The sequence below is a fragment of the Lygodium microphyllum genome, chromosome 10, assembly GCF_053477565.2.
Source record: "Lygodium microphyllum isolate KBCC chromosome 10, Lygodium_microphyllum_v1.1.10, whole genome shotgun sequence".
Classification (NCBI taxonomy): domain Eukaryota; kingdom Viridiplantae; phylum Streptophyta; class Polypodiopsida; order Schizaeales; family Lygodiaceae; genus Lygodium; species Lygodium microphyllum.
In genome coordinates this window covers 152899814-152917331 of record NC_141144.1, presented here as the reverse complement: position 1 = coordinate 152917331, position 17518 = coordinate 152899814, and the positions used below count along the sequence as shown (strand labels likewise).

Here is a 17518-nt window from a genome sequence, read left to right as displayed (position 1 = left end):
ATGATTGCAAGGAAGAGAAGAAGGATAGTCGGCCTAAGAAGAGCAGTGTAAAAATTGAAGAGGTGAATGTAGTCACTCATGACAGTGACAGTGGGAGTGATGTACTCTTTGTCTCTTCACATTTTGGTGCACATGCTCTACTTGCACATACAGATGATGACATGCATACCTGGATTCTTGATTCAGGTGCTTCCTTTCATGTCACCCCTCATCGTGAGTGGTTTTCCGCCTATACAGGGGGTCGACATGGTGTTGTCCATCTTGGGGACAACTATGCATGTGAGATTGCAGGTATTGGCAGTGTGCAGTTACAGTTTCAGCATGGCTCTGTCTTTACACTTCAGCATGTACAGCATGTACCTCAGCTCAAGAAGAGCTTGATTAGCACAGGGCAGCTAGATGATAATGGTTTTCATACCACCTTTGGTGATGGAAAATAGAAGATTTGTAAGGGATCTAGGGTTATTGCTAGAGGTTGCAAGAGTGATACGTTGTATCCACTTCATGTATCTAGTGTGCGTGACCATGTTGTTGCCGTGACCGAGCAGCCAAGTGTTTCTTTGTGGCATAGCCAGTTGGGAGAAAGTGCTTTCTCGTTTGGGTTACTTGCCTTGTCTTCATTATGCTGATTTTGAGTATTGTGATCATTGCATTTATGGCAAACATGCACAAACGTCTCACAAAAAGTCTCCTTCTTTGAAATCTTCTCCTCTAGAGTTAGTACATTCGGATGTATGTCAAATGCCAAGATTATCTTTAGGGGGGAAGAAATATTTTGTCACCTTTGTCAATGATGCTACACAGAAAGTATGGGTTTACCTATTCGTAGCAAGGATGAAGTGCTTGACAAGTTTAAAAAATTCTTGGTATTGGCTGAAAATCAGACAGATAAGACACTTAAGTGTCTTCGCTCTGACAATGGTGGGGAATATATGTCCAAAGCCTTCCAAGCATTTTGTGATAGCATAGGGATAAAGAGGGAGCTCACTGCCCCTCATAATCCACCCCAAAATGGAGTTGCAGAGCGTATGAATCGGACCATACAGGATAAGGTCCGTACGATGCTCTCTCATGCTGCTTTACCCCATGGTTTTTGGACAGAGGCTGTTATGACAGCCGTTCACTTGATTAATCGGTCACCAAACAGGTCTTTTGGGGGAGGGGGGGGAGTTCCCCAAGAAGCATGGTCGGGCAAGCCACCTTCATATGCTCATCTGAAAGTGTTTGGCTGCAAGGCTTCTGTGCACATTCGTAAAGAAAAACGCAGCAAACTTGAGCCAAAGTCCAGTAAATGCATTTTCCTAGGATATGGTGACGAGGGTGAAATGGGGTATAAATTGTGGGATCCCGAGAAAAGGAAAGTAGTACGCAGCAATGACATTATCGTCCGGGAAGATAGCATGCACAAACAGCCCGAAAAGACTGAGGAGGTCCGTAGGGTTGTATTCCAGGAAGAAATACCTTTTGGACAGCAAAATGTGCCCGCTGTACAGCAGCAAATACCTGCTGTAAATGAACCTGTGAATGCAGAAAATGATGCTGGAAATGATCAGCCAGCTATTGCCCATGAAAATGAGCCATTACATGTGCAGGAACAGCCAGGACAGCAAGCTATTAATGCTGATTTGCAGGCTGAAATGCCAGGACAGCATGCTGAAAATGGAAATTTGCAGGAACAGCCAGCAAACAATGACCATTGGGTTAGGAGATCGTCTAGGGCTACTAGACAACCAAACAGATTTGTTCCTAGTGCAATTAATGTGGCTGAGTATGTCATGTTGACAGACTGTGGTGAACCGTCTTGCTTCAAGGAAACAATAGACAGACAGGACAGCAAGAAATGGTATAAAGCCATGCTGTCAGAGATGGAATCTCTTGAAAAAAATGGCACCTAGGACTTGGTGCAGTTGCCTAAAGGGCAGAAAACCCTTCCATGCAAATGGGTTTACAAGATGAAGGTAACTTCTGGTTCCTCACCCAAGTACAAAGCAAGATTGGTTGCAAAGGGGTACAAGCAGGAGCATGGAATTGATTTTAATGAGATTTTCTCTCCTGTAGTCAAGATGACTACATTGAGAACCATTTTGGGCTTGGTTGCAGTTGAAGATATGGAACTCATACAAATGGATGTAAAGACTGCGTTTTTACATGGTGATTTGCATGAAGACATATATATGCAGCAACCTGAAGGGTTTGTTGAACAAGGGAAAGAAAAAATGGTATGTAAACTCAAAAGGAGTTTGTATGGGCTGAAACAAGCACCAAGAGAATGGTATCATAAGTTTGATACATTCATGCAGTCCCAAGGCTTTCATAGAAGTCAAGGGGATCACTGCTTGTACACCAAGAAGGCAGCAGATGGCAGCCTGATTATCTTGGTTTTGTATGTTGATGACATGCTAATTGCTGGCAGGGATACTCATGCCTTGGATTTATTGAAGCAATTTTTTTATGGCAGCTTTGACATGAAGGATCTGGGTGATGCAAATCACATTCTTGGCATGCGAATACTCAGAAATAGATCGAAAGGCTTACTCTATCTATCTCAACAAGAGTATATCTCCAAAGTTTTGCAGCGTTTCAATATGGAGGGGGGGAAAACAATTAGGGTTCCATTGCCTCCATATGTGAAACTCAGTGCAGAGGACAGCCCTACATCTGATGATGAGAAGGCTAAAATGGCCAAGATACCATATGCTTCAGCTGTTGGTAGTTTGATGTATGCTATGGTTGCTACACGTCCTGACATTGCTTTTGCAGTGGGAGTGGTTAGCAGATACATGGCAATCCCTAGCAAGAAGCATTGGGATGCAGTGAAAGGTATTATGAGATACCTCAAAGGCACAAAAGGAGTTGTGCATCTGCTTTGGGAAGCAGAAGGCATCTGTTATTGGCTTTACGGATGCAGACTATGCTGGTCATGCGGACTGCAGAAAGTCCACTTCTGGGTATGTGTTTACTTTCACAGGAGGAGCAGTCTCTTGGATCTCCAAGCTACAAAAGTGTGTTGCATTGTCTACTACAGAGGCAGAGTAGTAGTTGCCACTAAGGTAGGCAAGGAGGCTTTATGGCTTTCACGACTGGTGGGAGAGCTTGGCATCATAGAGTTACATGTTCTCCATTGTGATAGTCAAAGTGCTATCATGCTAGCACGGAATCCTGTCTTTCATGCAAAGACAAAGCACATATAGGTGAAGTACCACTTCATTAGAGATGTACTTAACAGCAAGAGCATTGAGCTTATCAAAGTGCATACAGATGATAATCTTGCAAACCTTCTCACGAAGGACCTTCCAGCAGAGCGGTTTGCTCATTGCCGACAAATGATGGGAGTTGGATAGATATATTTATTTCAGTAGAGGTGCTGATACCGATATTACTGTATGCAGATGATATTGTTCTCATTTTAGATTCACCAAAGGGATTGCAGTGCCATCTAGACGCTTTGCACATCTTTTGTAGAGATAGAGACCTCACAGTGAACCTTGAGAAGACCAAAACCATGGTTTTCAATACTTCAGTAACATGGGTGACTAGATCTATGTACCAATTCACATTTGGGGGAGACATACTGGAGCATGTGAGGGAATATGGCTATTTGGGAGTCGCCTTCTTTGGCCCACGTTTTTTCGTTGAGAGGGGCATCGAAGGCACGTCTGGCACATGGATATGCAGCACTAGGGGCACTCAAGAGTCAATGTGATCACATACAATTCCACGAGCCCCACACCAAACTCTGGTTCTTTAACACCCTAGTTACACCTACATTACTATATGGAGCAAAGGTGTGGGGTTGCAGCTTGTACCACAGGCGTCTTAGCCCACTCACTGATTAGATTGGAGTAGAGAGGGATCATTATGATGGTTGGGATAGCATGGAAAGGCCATTGATCATGATGATAGCACGCATGATTAGGAGTAAGTCCTCCACCCCACATCCTATTATCAGAGCAGAGCTAGGGGCAACACCTATAGTTACAAAGGCACTCTTCAAGGCAGTGACCTTTTGGCACAGACTATGGGAAATTCCACACCATAGATACTCTAGATTGGCACTAACCTCATCTAAACAACTAGCAGCAGGACATGAGAAGAATTGTTGGTTTTCACAGATGGCTATTAAGATGAGCCTACATGGTTTGGATATTGGCCGTCTTCCACCTTTGGCTTATAGCCTTGACTGCCCTACACTTTCTCTCAGCCAATCAAAGCTGATATCTTGAGGATTGAGATAGCAAGGACATGGATCCATCCACCAATCCCTCTAGGATCGAAGGTCTGCCCTACACTCTCTCAGCCAATCAAAGCTAGGTCACGCAATGACCGGAGGTCACCTAGCCCATTTGTACAAGATCCCTCTATCCCCCGTTCTCTCCATGTTTCACAGAAGACTCGTTCTATTGGCCTTCATATGCCTTCCATGGCACCCTCTATACAAGTGCCCGTACTCCCTTCTTTGCCCAAAGAAGACCCGCTTGATGGTTCCAACTACTCGCTTTGGTCGTGTAAGGTGGAGTGTATCCTTGATACCTTCGATATTTGGGAGTTTGTTGCCCACCCTATTCCCCGTCCGTCCAGTGGAGGATCCCACCATTGGATCATCGATGGATCGTGCAGCCTTACGGGATTGGCTCAACTCAAGAGCTCAATCTTTCCTCTTTATGAGCTCACAGGATTCTGTCCTAGTGTATGTGCACAGGTTGCGGAAAGCAACGAAAGTGTGGACAAAGCTTGCTTCTTTCTACCATCAGAAGACATTTGCCCATCGGATTACTCTCCAGAGGAGAAATGTTGGAAGAAGTATCGTCGCCTTCGTCCAAGAGCGAAGGATGGAGCTAAAACATCCGAGCCTTCTACCTCTACTCTAGCGGTTACCCATGAGTCAGTGTTCCTTCATATTATTGACTTGGAGGAGCGTTCTTCAGTGGTTGCCTCATCTTCTGAGAGACCTTGGCTAGTTGATAGTGGAGCTTCTAGTCATATGACTCCCCGACATGATTTGTTGCAGGATCTATGTCCTTCTGAGGGTTCAGTTCACTGTTGGTGACATTGTTTTGGTGCCTATTTGAGGTGTTGGCACTTTGCCTTTATTTTCTGACCGCGCATCGAGCTCCCTTTCCCAGGCTCTTTATGTTTCGGACTTGGGCTTTCCACTCCTCTTGGTCTATGGCCTTACTAGGCTTGGTACTCGGGTTGTCTTCACCGAGCAAGCCATTTGTATTGAGGATTCTTCTACAGGGGCTGTTATCGCGACAGGTTGGAAGGAGAGCAAGCTTTATAGGCTCCATTCCCCTTATCTTATGCAAGGTCCTCTGAGGTAGTTGTCTATTGCTACACCCGTTCCCACTTGTGCGCCCTCTTTTCCATAGGCTCCTTCCCATCCCCCACTCTCTCCTCCGATGGTTCCCTTGTACCCCCCATCCAATTCAGAGGGGGACGATCTCGGTGATGCGGCTGTGGATTTCCTGGCCCTTAGTGTTTCAGAGGGGGTTTTCCAAGATCATGAGGAGCTTCTCACATCCAAGTTCTGAGAGGGGGTGTTAGCAATAATGTTTGTCATGCCTTGTCATCTCCTGCCTGTGAGCCTCAGTCTGAGTCTGATGAGGACTTTAGGAGCTCTGACTTGTCTATTACTTGTTTTGAGGGAGGAGGTAGCTCATTCTAGAGCACTCAATTTATTGCATTTCAGTGCATTTTCTCCTCTAGTCGGGATTTTATGTGCATTTCCCGGGGGAGTTTCTGCATTCTTCAACTTGCCTCACCTGTCAGAACATTGTCCACCCTTTCTGGGATTTTTTTGAGCATTCCTAGCATTTTTATCAGCGTTGAATGCTGGTCGGACATATTTTTTGCCGCAAATTTCAGGTCGGCCAGTTTTTGGGTTTTTTGGCTATTTATAGCCATTTCCCACTTAGCAATCAGTTATATTATCATCTTCGCTCCTTCCTTAGCAGGTGCACACTCCGACTCCATCATCTTCCTCCGTCTTCGGTGCTGCTGTCATCATCAGCCTGATCTGGTGTCCTCACTGACGCTCGGGGCTGCATGCAAGGACTGATCAGTCCACAGCTTTGTATTCAGCATTCACTTCAGTCAGTGCAGTATTTCTTCCTTCATTTTCTTCTTCCTCTCTCTCTCTCTCTCTCTCTCTCTCTCTCTCTCTCTCTCTCTCGGCGAGGATTGCGTAGCCCCCGGCACCTGCCGTCTTCCTGCAGATAGTGTCAGGGTTCTGAATGAGAGCTTGATAAGCGCCGATGTTGTCCTGGCCTCGGACGATCTGCAGCGAGCGGGCTTCGCCGGCGAGGTTGATTGCGTAGCCCCCGGCACCTGCCGTCTTACTGCAGATAGTGCAGTAGCACAACTGCGAAATGCACAGACAGACACAGAGAGAGATGAGAAAACCTGACAGAGCAAACCTGACTGTTTTTGCAGACATGCCAAAACCCTAGATAATCTCACTTCACCTAATCTGATTACCCGGTCACTACCCACAGAAGTGTGCTACTATTGCAAATCATTGCACTGCAAGCAGACAAGGTCCCCCTGCTCCTGATCACGCAGGCCATTGAGAATCACGCCAGACTGTCTTTTGTCTCCTGTGGACTCTACACTTGGAGAAGTTCGAAGGAATCTACAAATTGCTGCAGCCTTGGGTGGCTTGGTTATGTGGCAGACATTGCAGTTAAATCAAATTCAAGTGCTTGGCATCTTACTTGCCCTTACTCTGGCCTCGGGCATAGATCTGCACGAGGCAGGACATTTCTTGATTGCTTATCTATTGGGAGTTCTTCCAAAGGGTTACACATTGTCAAGCTTAGAGGCATTGCAGAAGGAAGGCTCTTGGAATGTGCAAGCTGGGACAGCATTTGTGGATGTGCAGTTTCAGGAGGAGGTGAAAAGTGGGAAACTTTCTTCATTGAAGGTGGTCTCTCTGACATTCAACAGGTCTATCGAGGGGGCTTTTTCCCCGTGAGGCGACATGCCGCTCGAGCTCCATAACGTGGAGCTTCTAATCAGCCAGGCTATCAAGGAGGCGAAGAAAGATTTCAAGAAGGATGCGGATAATGCCTTGAACCAAGAAACCCGCCGGCTCCATGAGAGGATCCGGCGACTGGAGGAGATGGTGAAGACACTCACGGAAGAGAAGAGGGATCTCAAAACCGACCTGGACAAGCTACAAACGGAAGTGTCACATCTACGGGAGGCAAGAGAGGACGCGGATTTCAAAGCGGACCTCCGAGAGGCTATCACGAAGGAATGCCGAGAGGACCTCCAGGTATGCATTAAAACCGAAGTTGAGGCTTCGAGAGAGGGATGGGAGGAAAAAATCAAAGCAAACATGAAGGAAGAATTAGAAGGGAATAAGGAGGGGTGGATTGAGGTAGTGAAGAAGAACATTAAGAAGGAGGTCCAGGAAGAAAATAAAAAGGAGGAGGTAGTCCGGGTTCAGGAGACCTTAGAGGAGGAGAGGCTCAGGAACGCGCGTAGATTGAACGTGCGTATTACCGGGCTCCCCGAAGGGGCCTCTCCGGAGGAGGACGCACGCGGGCTATGCACCCGACTAGGGTACACGAGCATGCCCTTTACTCAGGCATGGCGTGCAGGACGAGATACTACCAGGGTCAGAGCTCTGATATTACATATGAGCACACTAGAGGACAGAGCCGCTTTCTTTCGGAAGCGGATTTCGCTCCGAGGGATGACTGGGGCTCCCATCTTCATGGATGAGGACCTGACTCAGATGCAGATTGCACACAGACGAGCATGCATGCCACACATACTCCAAGCACGTAGAGAAGGCCGTAAGGCCTTCTATCGAGATGGCCGGATTTTTATAGATGGACGCCCCACCAAATAGAGGGGCGTGGCCTATGAGACGGGGCAGAGGACTGTACAAGAGACCCCGATACGTGTGGCAGTTTGGAACTGCAACGGCTCCCTATGGTCACGACCGGACAGACTTGAGGAGATTTTACCCGACCATGATGTTATATGCCTCACAGAGACACATGAGAGCCCAGAGAGAGGGCTTCCACGTATTACAGGATTTGAGTGGGTATCTGCATACCGGGCTACTACTAGGCAGAGCACATCTAGGGGCTCAGGAGGGGTGGCAGTTCTATTCCGTCAGGGGGATACAGAGACATATCCAGTTAGTGAGACGAGATGAGGAGGCCAGTTACATATGGATCAGAGTGCAGATATCAGATGAGAGATGGATCTATATGGCAGTATGCTACTTTTCACCACGAGAGTCCAGATATGCTACTACGCAGGGTGATATTCAGGCCAGAGATTCCCCCTCCTCTTATTCACAGCTCTCAGAGGACATTATTCTGTATTCTAGTTTGGGTGAGGTGTTCCTTATGGGGGACTTCAACGGGCGCACACAGAGCCGACAGTGTGAGAGTTTTGATATGGAGTAGCCAGAGATCATGAGAGCATTAGACCCTAAGGAGTTGGGGATCAGTAGGGAGTCAGCAGATACTGGGCCAAACGCCACAGGGTATGGAGGGCATTTACTTGAGCTTGGTAGTAGACAACATCTCGTTATTTATAACGGGATGGCACGATGGCCATATTCAGGTCGTCTAACATGCTTCCCACATGGGGGGGGCGAGAGTACTGTAGATTATCTGCTCGGACCGATCGATGGGATGCATACTATCAAGTCCTTCGGCCTTGGGAGACTTCCACTCGGTGCCGATCACACCTTTCTCAGTTTCTCACTCCTCACCTCATTACCATCACCACCTGCAGATATCATACCCCACATGCATACTACCATACACTTCACTCATGAGCTCTCACATGTTTACTCACAGCATCTGGAGAAGCACATCACGTCACTTGATCCATACGCACCCCTTGATACACTGACCACTGATATCACACGCATTCTGCATGATTCTGCTACACTCAGTTTTCCACATCACACATACACGCACCCCCCTCGGACCGGTACCATGCCACAGAACAGGTGGTATGATGATGAGTGCAGAGATCTACGTCGACAGCTACGCGATTTGGAGGCCAGAGGAGAGATCACACATAGACAGGCGCAGAGACGCATGCACCACTTGACCCACCGTAAAAAGCGGGAATGGAAGGAGGAGAGATATTGGGATATATACCACCTTCTTATGAGCAGAGATTGTGCAGAGGCATGGAGGCAGATCAGAGAACCACGCTCACCCACACCGATACATGACCCTGCAGTATGGCATGGATACGCACAGAGTTTATATCATGTACCCGCACAGCTGCTGATACCCACACCATGTACACCAAGACCGGGTATTCCATTCTTTTTCACCACTAGTATGGTGAAACATGCTATCTCACGGTTACAGCATGGCCGCGCTCGAGACCAGTTTGATCTTCAGGCAGAGCATATTATATATGGCAGAGACACATTGGCTCCACTCATTGCTCACCTCTTCAACCGTGCATTGTCTGAGGGGTTCCCTGACTCGTGGACAGAGCACACCATTGTATCTATCCACAAGTCAGGGGATCCTATGGATCCTAACACATATAGGACCGTCATGATTGGGCCAGTTTTGGCCAAACTTTATGGCACGGTGATGGAGGAGGAGCTCAGCACGCTGGCAGAGAGAGAGTGCATGCGCACACCCGGACAGGCAGGGTTCAGACGGGCATTTTCTACCATAGACCACATCTTCACTCTCCGTTGTCTGATCGACCAGACACGAGTAAAGAAACAGAGATTGTACTGTTGCTTTGTGGATTTCCGCAAAGCCTTTGACATGGTTCCGAGAGAGAGGCTTTTCAGACGCCTACTTGATCTGGGGATGGATGATGACATGATGTGGGGTATTTATGCACTATATGAGCGGGTTACTGGCAGAGTCAGATGTTCGGGAGGTATATCAGATCCCCTTGTGAGCACCATTGGTGTGAAACAAGGATGCCCACTCTCACCGACTCTATTTGGGCTATACATTGATGAGATAGCAGAGTTTATTCAACAGCGAGTCGGTGGAGGTATAGATCTCAGTGGAGCCACAGTTCATATCTTACTATATACAGATGACATTGTGTTGGTCTCAGACTCAGCTCAGGGATTACAGCAGCATTTATTAGCATTGGATGATTTTTGCATACAGAGAGGCATGACAGTGAACCTTGGTAAAACCAAGGTTCTTATATTCCATACATCAGCTCAGATACGCAGACAGAGTATTTTCATGGCAACAGGAGGGAGTATTGAGGTCACTGGATCATATGTATATTTGGGAGTCACCTTTACAGCAGCTTCAGGGACTTTCTCGATGACACAGGCAGCTCGTGACCGCCTCACTACGGGATACTCAGCATTGGCTCTTATGGAGCGACAGTGTCATCAGGCACATTTCCAGGAGCCCCGCACCAAGGGGTGGCTCTTTGATACTCTAGTCACTCCAGCACTGATGTATGGAGCAGCTATATGGGGGCCAGGCCTTGCCGATTATGTATGGACATTGATGGAGAGACCTCAGGTGATCATGATATCTAGATTGATTCGTAGCAAGGCCTCAGTCCCACATGACATTGTGCGAGCAGAGCTTGCCACACCGCCCATGCTAGTCGAGGCATTATTTCAGACAGTCTGCTTCCTACACAGATTTCAGGATATGGACAGAGATCGCATTGCATACAGAGCATATATGGCATCTCAGGAGATGGCTCGAGCGGGGGATACCACATCATGGTATGCACAGACTAGAGCTTGGTTTGACAGACATGGGCTGGACATTGATAGACTCCCACCTCTTCTATATGATACTCAGGCTCCCACTTACACCCTCTCTCTCTCTGAGAGGAACAGAGTCATCAGACAGGAGATATGGCATATTTATATACAGAGGACATGGGTCAGCCCTGCACAGCCACTGCCATCGAAGATGGCACATTATTATACACAGTTCTTGAGCATATCAGAGCAGGGATTCATAGAGATTCCGAGATATATGCAGATCTATATGCCACATCAATTGAGAGTTCTTATTAGACAGCTCAGGGTATCATCACATCAGCTTATGATTGAGAGTGGCAGAGCCAGTGGCATCCCACGGGAGGAGAGGATATGCCCCCTTTGCAGATCAGAGGTGGAGAGTGAGGAGCATTTTGTTCTCAGATGCCCGGCATACTCAGAGTTGAGATCTAGATACACATTGAGCAGCTCACTTCAGGGATGCATGACTGATATGGATCAGAGATCATTTGGCCATTTTCTGGGAGAGGCATGGCACATCAGAGAGCAGAGCACACAGCGGGTCCCAGTCAGAGAGGGGCCCACCCAGACGACTATTACACAGTTCTTTCAGACAGACAGAGTGAGAGCTACTGTACCAGCCTCCAGCCAGACCTCCGGGCTCACACTACAGCAGGCTGAGGACCAGCGTACCCGACGCCGCACGAGGATCCGTGGGTTTCGGACCCCACAGCCACACCGACAGGAGATCCGGAGGATTCTTGATCTACATCGACAGCAGACTGAGATCCGACGACACTCACACATTGGATCTCAGATCTCCAGTTTGCTCTTTCTCCACCGCCGATGTACCACATCCTGCATCCAGGAGGGATCACCTGCTATTAGCGACTTCGATGATGACTGCTACTACATCCCAGGATAGTATATCTCCCTGCATCTGTTACATATACACATCGCACCACTTTATCACAGCCGACAGTCGTTCCCCTTTCACAGCCGACATTTGTTCCCCTTTTGCAGCCATTATCTGGAGTACCAGAGCTACATACGCACATACACATACACGACACTTATCACACTCAGCACCGTATTTTCAGTTTCCAGTTTTTAGCTTTTCATTCAGCACTTTTATTTTGGATAGCTGGACCTCATCAGTTGTATCACAGTTTGTCTCATAGGCCAGTTTTGGTCTTTAGAAGACATTAATATAACTTTCTTTCTTTTCTCTCTCTCTCTCTCTCTCTCTCTCTCTCTCTCTCTCTCTCTCTCTCAAAAGCCCAAGATGGGGAGATTCAATCACTTAGGCAGTTACTAACATTCAACTCAGCCCCAAGCTAGAGGAAGGAGAAATTCAACCTAACATGACCGACGAGCTCATCCGCATCAAAGAGGAAGTACAACAACTCCAAAAAAGGGAGGAGACAACGAAGGAGGCTGTTTCTTGGGCAGAGATGCTCAAGAAAACCCAACCGCGAGTAGAGGAGGCGGAGCAATGGATTCAAATTGCAAAGAAGGGGAAACACCTAGCACACACACCTACAACAACCATAATCAATGACACATTGGAGGAGGAACAAAAAAGGAAAATGAGAGCACTCCATGTTCGGGTGACGGGGCTGAAGATGCATAAAAAAGTGGATGAGGACACCAAGGTGCTATACACGTTAATGAATATTAAGAAAGACATGCATGTCTCCGCTTGGAGAGTGGGCAAGAAAAGCACAGAAAGGGAGAGCTCAAAAGAGCATGCACTCATTCTCCGCTTCCCCACCATGAAGGCTAGGAGAGACTTCCTAGCTCAACGCCGTACATTGAAGGGGACCGGTGTGTTTTTGGGTGACGATCTCACACCAACCCAACTAGCCCACATGAGGAAGTGCATGCCAAATATTAAGGCAGCCAGGGGGGAGGGCAAACTCACCTTCTACAAAGGAGGGAGAGTGGTAGTCATGGAGAGGCGCCACAAATGACGGTGTGAGACCTATGGGACCTATGGGACCAACCTTGCAGTGGCAGTCTGGAACTGTAATGGAGCCCTCTGATTGGATGTGGGAGCTTTTGAGGAGACATTCAGAGGGAGAGATATAGTGTTCTACTCAGAGACACATCAGGGACCACATACTATACTTCCACGGGTGACAGGCTATAGGTGGGAGTCAGCTTGCAGGAAGGAGACACGCACAGACCACAGTAATCGCCATATGCTATTTTCCCCCTATGATATCCCGATACGCCCCACCCAATGGGCAATCACCATATGTGGCTTTGGATGAGGATATTTGGGAGTTCTCAAAGGAGGGAGAGGTTATCTTACTGGGAGACTTTAATGCGAGACTTTAATGCCAGGACAGCCTCCCATCAGGTGTCTTTCTTTGATGAGGAGATGCTACAGGAGCAAGATGTGTCAAAGCTACAGCTGGAGAGGATATCTCAAGATATGGGGGAAGTCACCGAATATGGGAGATACCTTGTGGAGATGGGCACAGCACACAGGTTGGCCATTCTTAATGGCTTGGCTAGATACCCCCTATCCGGCGCCTTCACATGTTATCCTCGCCGACACGGTGCCAGCATAGTAGACTATGTTCTTGCCCCACCAATGATGATATCTCACATCCAGGACCTCTTAGTATCCCCACGCCTTCTAGGAGTTGCAGTGGATCATGCCTACCTATCATTCACCATCAACCTCCAATTCACTGACATGCAGACCTATCATGCAACTCACCGGCACCCAAGATACCTCTTTTCCAGAGAGACAAAGGATACCTATGAGGCGGAGATCCTTAGATTCTTACATGATGCAGACCCCGACGTTCCATTATAGGAGCTGACTCAGCTGTTCAATGAGGCCCTACATCGCTGCAGGTGTAGCCTTCCCACATTCACGACCCACACAAAGAGCCTCCACTGGGGTGACGCCTCGGAACAGCTGGTATAATGATGAGTGCTGTGAGACCAAAGCACGGCTACAGAGAGAGATAGCACAAGGGTCCACTACCCACAGACAGGCACAGATACTCTTTAGACGCCTCACGGGGTGGAAGAAGAGAACATTCTTGGCCCAGCTGGAGGGAGACCTATATCAGTTATTCTTGAGCCATGACTCTAGAGAGGCTTGGAGGCTTTTCAGAGAGCATTGCCCGACCACACCTATTACGTCCACCGCTGTATGGGAGGAGTATGCAGCTAGTCTTTATACTGTGGAGGGTCAGCCACCTCTTCCTGACCCACTTGAGCCTTGTCCAGAGACGACCACTTTCTTTACAGAAAGTAGGGTCTGAGAGACCATTAACAGACTTAGCAGAGGAAAGGCACAAGATCACGATGGATTAGTAACCGAGCACTTGATCCATGCTAGAGATTTGGTGGCAGGATTCCTAGCTTACATGTTTAACAGAGCCATGTGTGAAGGCCTACCAGAAAGCTGGAACACGAACACTATTGTGCCTATCCTCAAGCCAGGGGACCCTACTCTACCCAGTAACTATCGGACTACCATGGTTGGGCATACATTGGCTAAGTTATATGCTTCCATCCTTGAGCATGAGTTAAGCAGGTGGGCAGAGATGTGGGGTCTTAGAGCACAAGGACAGGCTAGCTTTAGGAGAGGCTTCTCCACATTGGATCACATCCTCACACTCAAAGCGATCATTGAGGAGAGAAGGGCCCATGGCCGACGAACCTACTACTGCTTTGTGGACTTCCGCAAAGCCTTTGACGACACAATACCGAGAGACAGGCTGATAAATAGATTGCATACCATGGGAGTACCGAAAGAGCTCAGTTAGGGTATTTTGGCACTATATGAGAGAGTTGTGGGCAGAGTTCACACACCTGAGGGCCTTTCGGCACCTACTTACCCCACCATTGGGGTGAAGCAGGGATGCCCCCTCTCTCCGACATTATTTGGCCTGTACATTGACAGGATTGCTGACTACATTTCACAGGAAGGAGATAGAGGAGCTCCACTAGCTGGCACTTGAATACCTTTCCTACTGCATGTAGATGACATTGTACTGATAGCTGACTCTCCAGAAGGTCTACAGAGACACTTGGATACACTACACTCCTATACTTTGGACAGTGGGCTTTCAGTGAACCTTGGTAAAACCAAGGTGATGGTATTTAATACTACATCACAATGGGTCAGGAGATCAACACCTAAATTCACATATGGATCTGAGGAGCAAGAGTATGTGGATTCTTATACATACCTAGGAGTCTTATTCACTGGGCCCACCTTTTCTATGCGAGAGGCAGCAGACACTAGACTGACTTGCGGATACACAGCACTAGGTGGTTTGGAGAGGATGTGCTCACAGGTGCAATTCCAAGAACCCCATACCAAGCTATGGCTCTTCGATACACTGGTCACATCCACACTACTTTATGGAGTACAGATATGGGGATCTAGTCTTGACCACCATAGCAAATCAGGGCGCACTTATGATGGATGGAGGTCGATGGAGAAACCCCTAGTGTCCATGATATCCAGGATGATCAGATGTAAGGCCTCAGTGCCACATGAGACCATCAGAGCCAAGCTAGTAGCTACAACGATTGTGGTAGAGGCCCTCACCCGATCGGTCGCATACATACATAGCCTATGGCCCTTGAGTCCTCTAGGCAGCTTGCCAGAGAGGGTGAAACTTCATGTTGGTATGCACAGATGTCGGCCTAGTTTGAGCTGCATGGCTTAAGCATGGACAAGTTAACCCCCTTCCAGCACTCCCTTGATGCACTATCTCTTGATCTAAGCAGGTTAGAGATCCGCAAGATCATCAGGATGGATCTTACCCAGTTGGATATCAGGCCGACATGGTTGATGCCAGGGCAGGAGCTAGGGACAGAGATGGCTTTCTACCGTGTGCATTTCCTTCATACTACAGATGATGGATTTATTGTTCACCCGAGATACATGGACACCCACCTTTCCCATGGGATCAGATGTACTATTGGCCAGTTGCGCACCTCCTCACATCAGCTAGAGATTGAGACTGGCAGATATAGATCCATCCCACCAGAGGAGCACATATGCCAGATATGCCAATTAGAGCCAGAGACAGAGGAGTATTATATTTGCCACTGCCCAGCGTATTATGAGGTCCGTGATCGTTTCCACTGTCTCTTTAGAGACGGATTTGGACCACTATCTAGAGTCCTGGATTTTACCGATCAGCGATACCTTGGCCTCTTTCTTCTTGAGATACGACGGCTTCGTGACATGCGCCTCAGGAGTACAACTGCCCCAGGACATCAAGGCCCTTCACAGAGGCAGCTCACAGACTTCTTTGCAAAGGAGACTCAAAAGACTTCAATACAATTACAGCCACAGTCCACACGAGAGCCTCTCTCACCGCCACAGTCCACACATAGACAAGGAGTATTGATTGATCGAGCCGTTCAGCTTAGTCGATCCAGACGTCCTAGGCCTCGGCACAGACACGGACGACACCTTCATAGGCGGATACAGGGGATTATTGCTCAGGCTAGAGCTAGGTCCTCCATACCCACATGAGATTGTACCATTTGGAGCTTATTGTTACTAGATAGAGCTCTATGTTTTACACATAGCTATAGTTAGTTTCCTTTCTTATTTTGGTTTGTACTATATACATATTTTGCCTAGACAGTTGTACCATCATACACATGATTGTAACTCATGGTCTCATAGGTCATTTTGGCATTTTGTAGACGTTAATATATCATTTCATTTCATTTCTCTCTCTCTCGGCTATGAATGAAGAGGAAGCCAAAAGCCCACATATCGGTATTGCCATCTTGCTCCTACTTTATGTAGATGATGTGGTCTTCTTTACATATACTGGGGAAACATATGCAACAATTCATGGGGATTCTTAAACGGTTTTATCAAGATAGTGGTTTGACGGTGAATGTATCGAAAAAAAAGCTAATGGCTGTGCACACCAAGCAATCAAAGACCCCACCAAAAGTACATTATGCGGGACATCTATAGAGGTAGTGTCTACTTTCAAATACTTGGGGATTGAGATACCTGCAGACCACAGATGGCATACATGTGTGGAGCGATGATTAGCGGTAGGGAAAAGCAAGTATTATCACTTTGAAAACGACTACAGCCGTACAGATACTAAATGCTGAAAAATACGCTATATGATTTTTGATGCATATATTCTACACACAGTATTATATGAAGTGGAAGTGTGGGAGGGGAGCATCTCCTCATCTGTATGAAACGACATTGAGAAGCTGCAAAAAGCTTTTATTCGTAGACATTTGGGCATCAAAAGCACCACACCATATGTACTTATGCTTTTGGAAACTGGCTGCCGGCCAACTGAGATACATGCTATGATCCGAGTACTGAGATATGCCACCTGAGTACGTCAAATGGATGACAGTAGGCTCCCCAAAACTGGCACCACTTGCGGTATTTCTTTATTTTATATTGTAAATGGAAGGATCACAACTGAGATCTTCTATTCTAATCTCCTCTGTTAATCCAAGTGCCTCTTGCTGTCAAAACTAACCAACAAGCCTCCAAACCAATTTGCCCCTTGGTTTGCTTGGGGATTGACCTTCAACCTACTCTTTAAAAGACAAATTCAGCCGCAAACCTGATATTAACTAGCTAGCCTCTTGAATCTCCCTGAAATTCTTCAATTTCAACTGCTGGAATTTAAGCCCTAGGCGTAGAGGCTAGGCACATTATTTAGGATTTTAGGCATTTTTCATGGTCTTCATTTAGGTCATATTTAGCATTTATTGCTCGCTGACTTGATCATATTGAGAACATATTTTTGTCCTACATTT

The 17518-nt window shown here is 47.2% G+C and overlaps 4 protein-coding genes and 1 pseudogene across 4 annotated transcripts in view; 4 read left to right on the top strand and 1 right to left on the bottom strand.

The window, feature by feature from the left end:
* The window catches only part of LOC148030689 (pyruvate dehydrogenase E1 component subunit beta, mitochondrial-like), a 46197-nt gene that overhangs the window by 21333 nt on the left and 7346 nt on the right, over window positions 1–17518 (bottom strand). The gene's annotated exons all lie outside the window — the stretch shown is intronic.
* Window positions 10908–12058, top strand: LOC148030693 (uncharacterized). Its single transcript, XM_087687102.1, has 2 exons — window positions 10908–11541; window positions 12048–12058. Exons 1-2 carry the CDS (start codon window positions 10908–10910, stop codon window positions 12056–12058), a joined length of 645 nt encoding a protein of 214 aa, XP_087543228.1.
* LOC148030692 (uncharacterized) lies at window positions 12082–12913 on the top strand. The gene has a single exon (XM_087687101.1). It carries the CDS (start codon window positions 12082–12084, stop codon window positions 12688–12690), a length of 609 nt encoding a protein of 202 aa, XP_087543227.1. The 3' UTR covers window positions 12691–12913.
* On the top strand, window positions 12713–13913 carry LOC148030691 (uncharacterized; annotated as a pseudogene).
* On the top strand, window positions 15561–16241 carry LOC148030690 (uncharacterized). The gene has a single exon (XM_087687100.1). The coding sequence runs from the start codon at window positions 15576–15578 to the stop codon at window positions 16239–16241; it is 666 nt and encodes a 221-aa protein (XP_087543226.1). The 5' UTR covers window positions 15561–15575.

Excerpts from the sequence above, each read along its gene's own strand:
- LOC148030693 (XM_087687102.1), top strand. The coding sequence starts at position 10,908 with ATGGCACATTATTATACACAGTTCTTGAGCATATCAGAGCAGGGATTC.
- LOC148030692 (XM_087687101.1), top strand. The coding sequence starts at position 12,082 with ATGACCGACGAGCTCATCCGCATCAAAGAGGAAGTACAACAACTCCAA.
- LOC148030690 (XM_087687100.1), top strand. The coding sequence starts at position 15,576 with ATGGCTTTCTACCGTGTGCATTTCCTTCATACTACAGATGATGGATTT.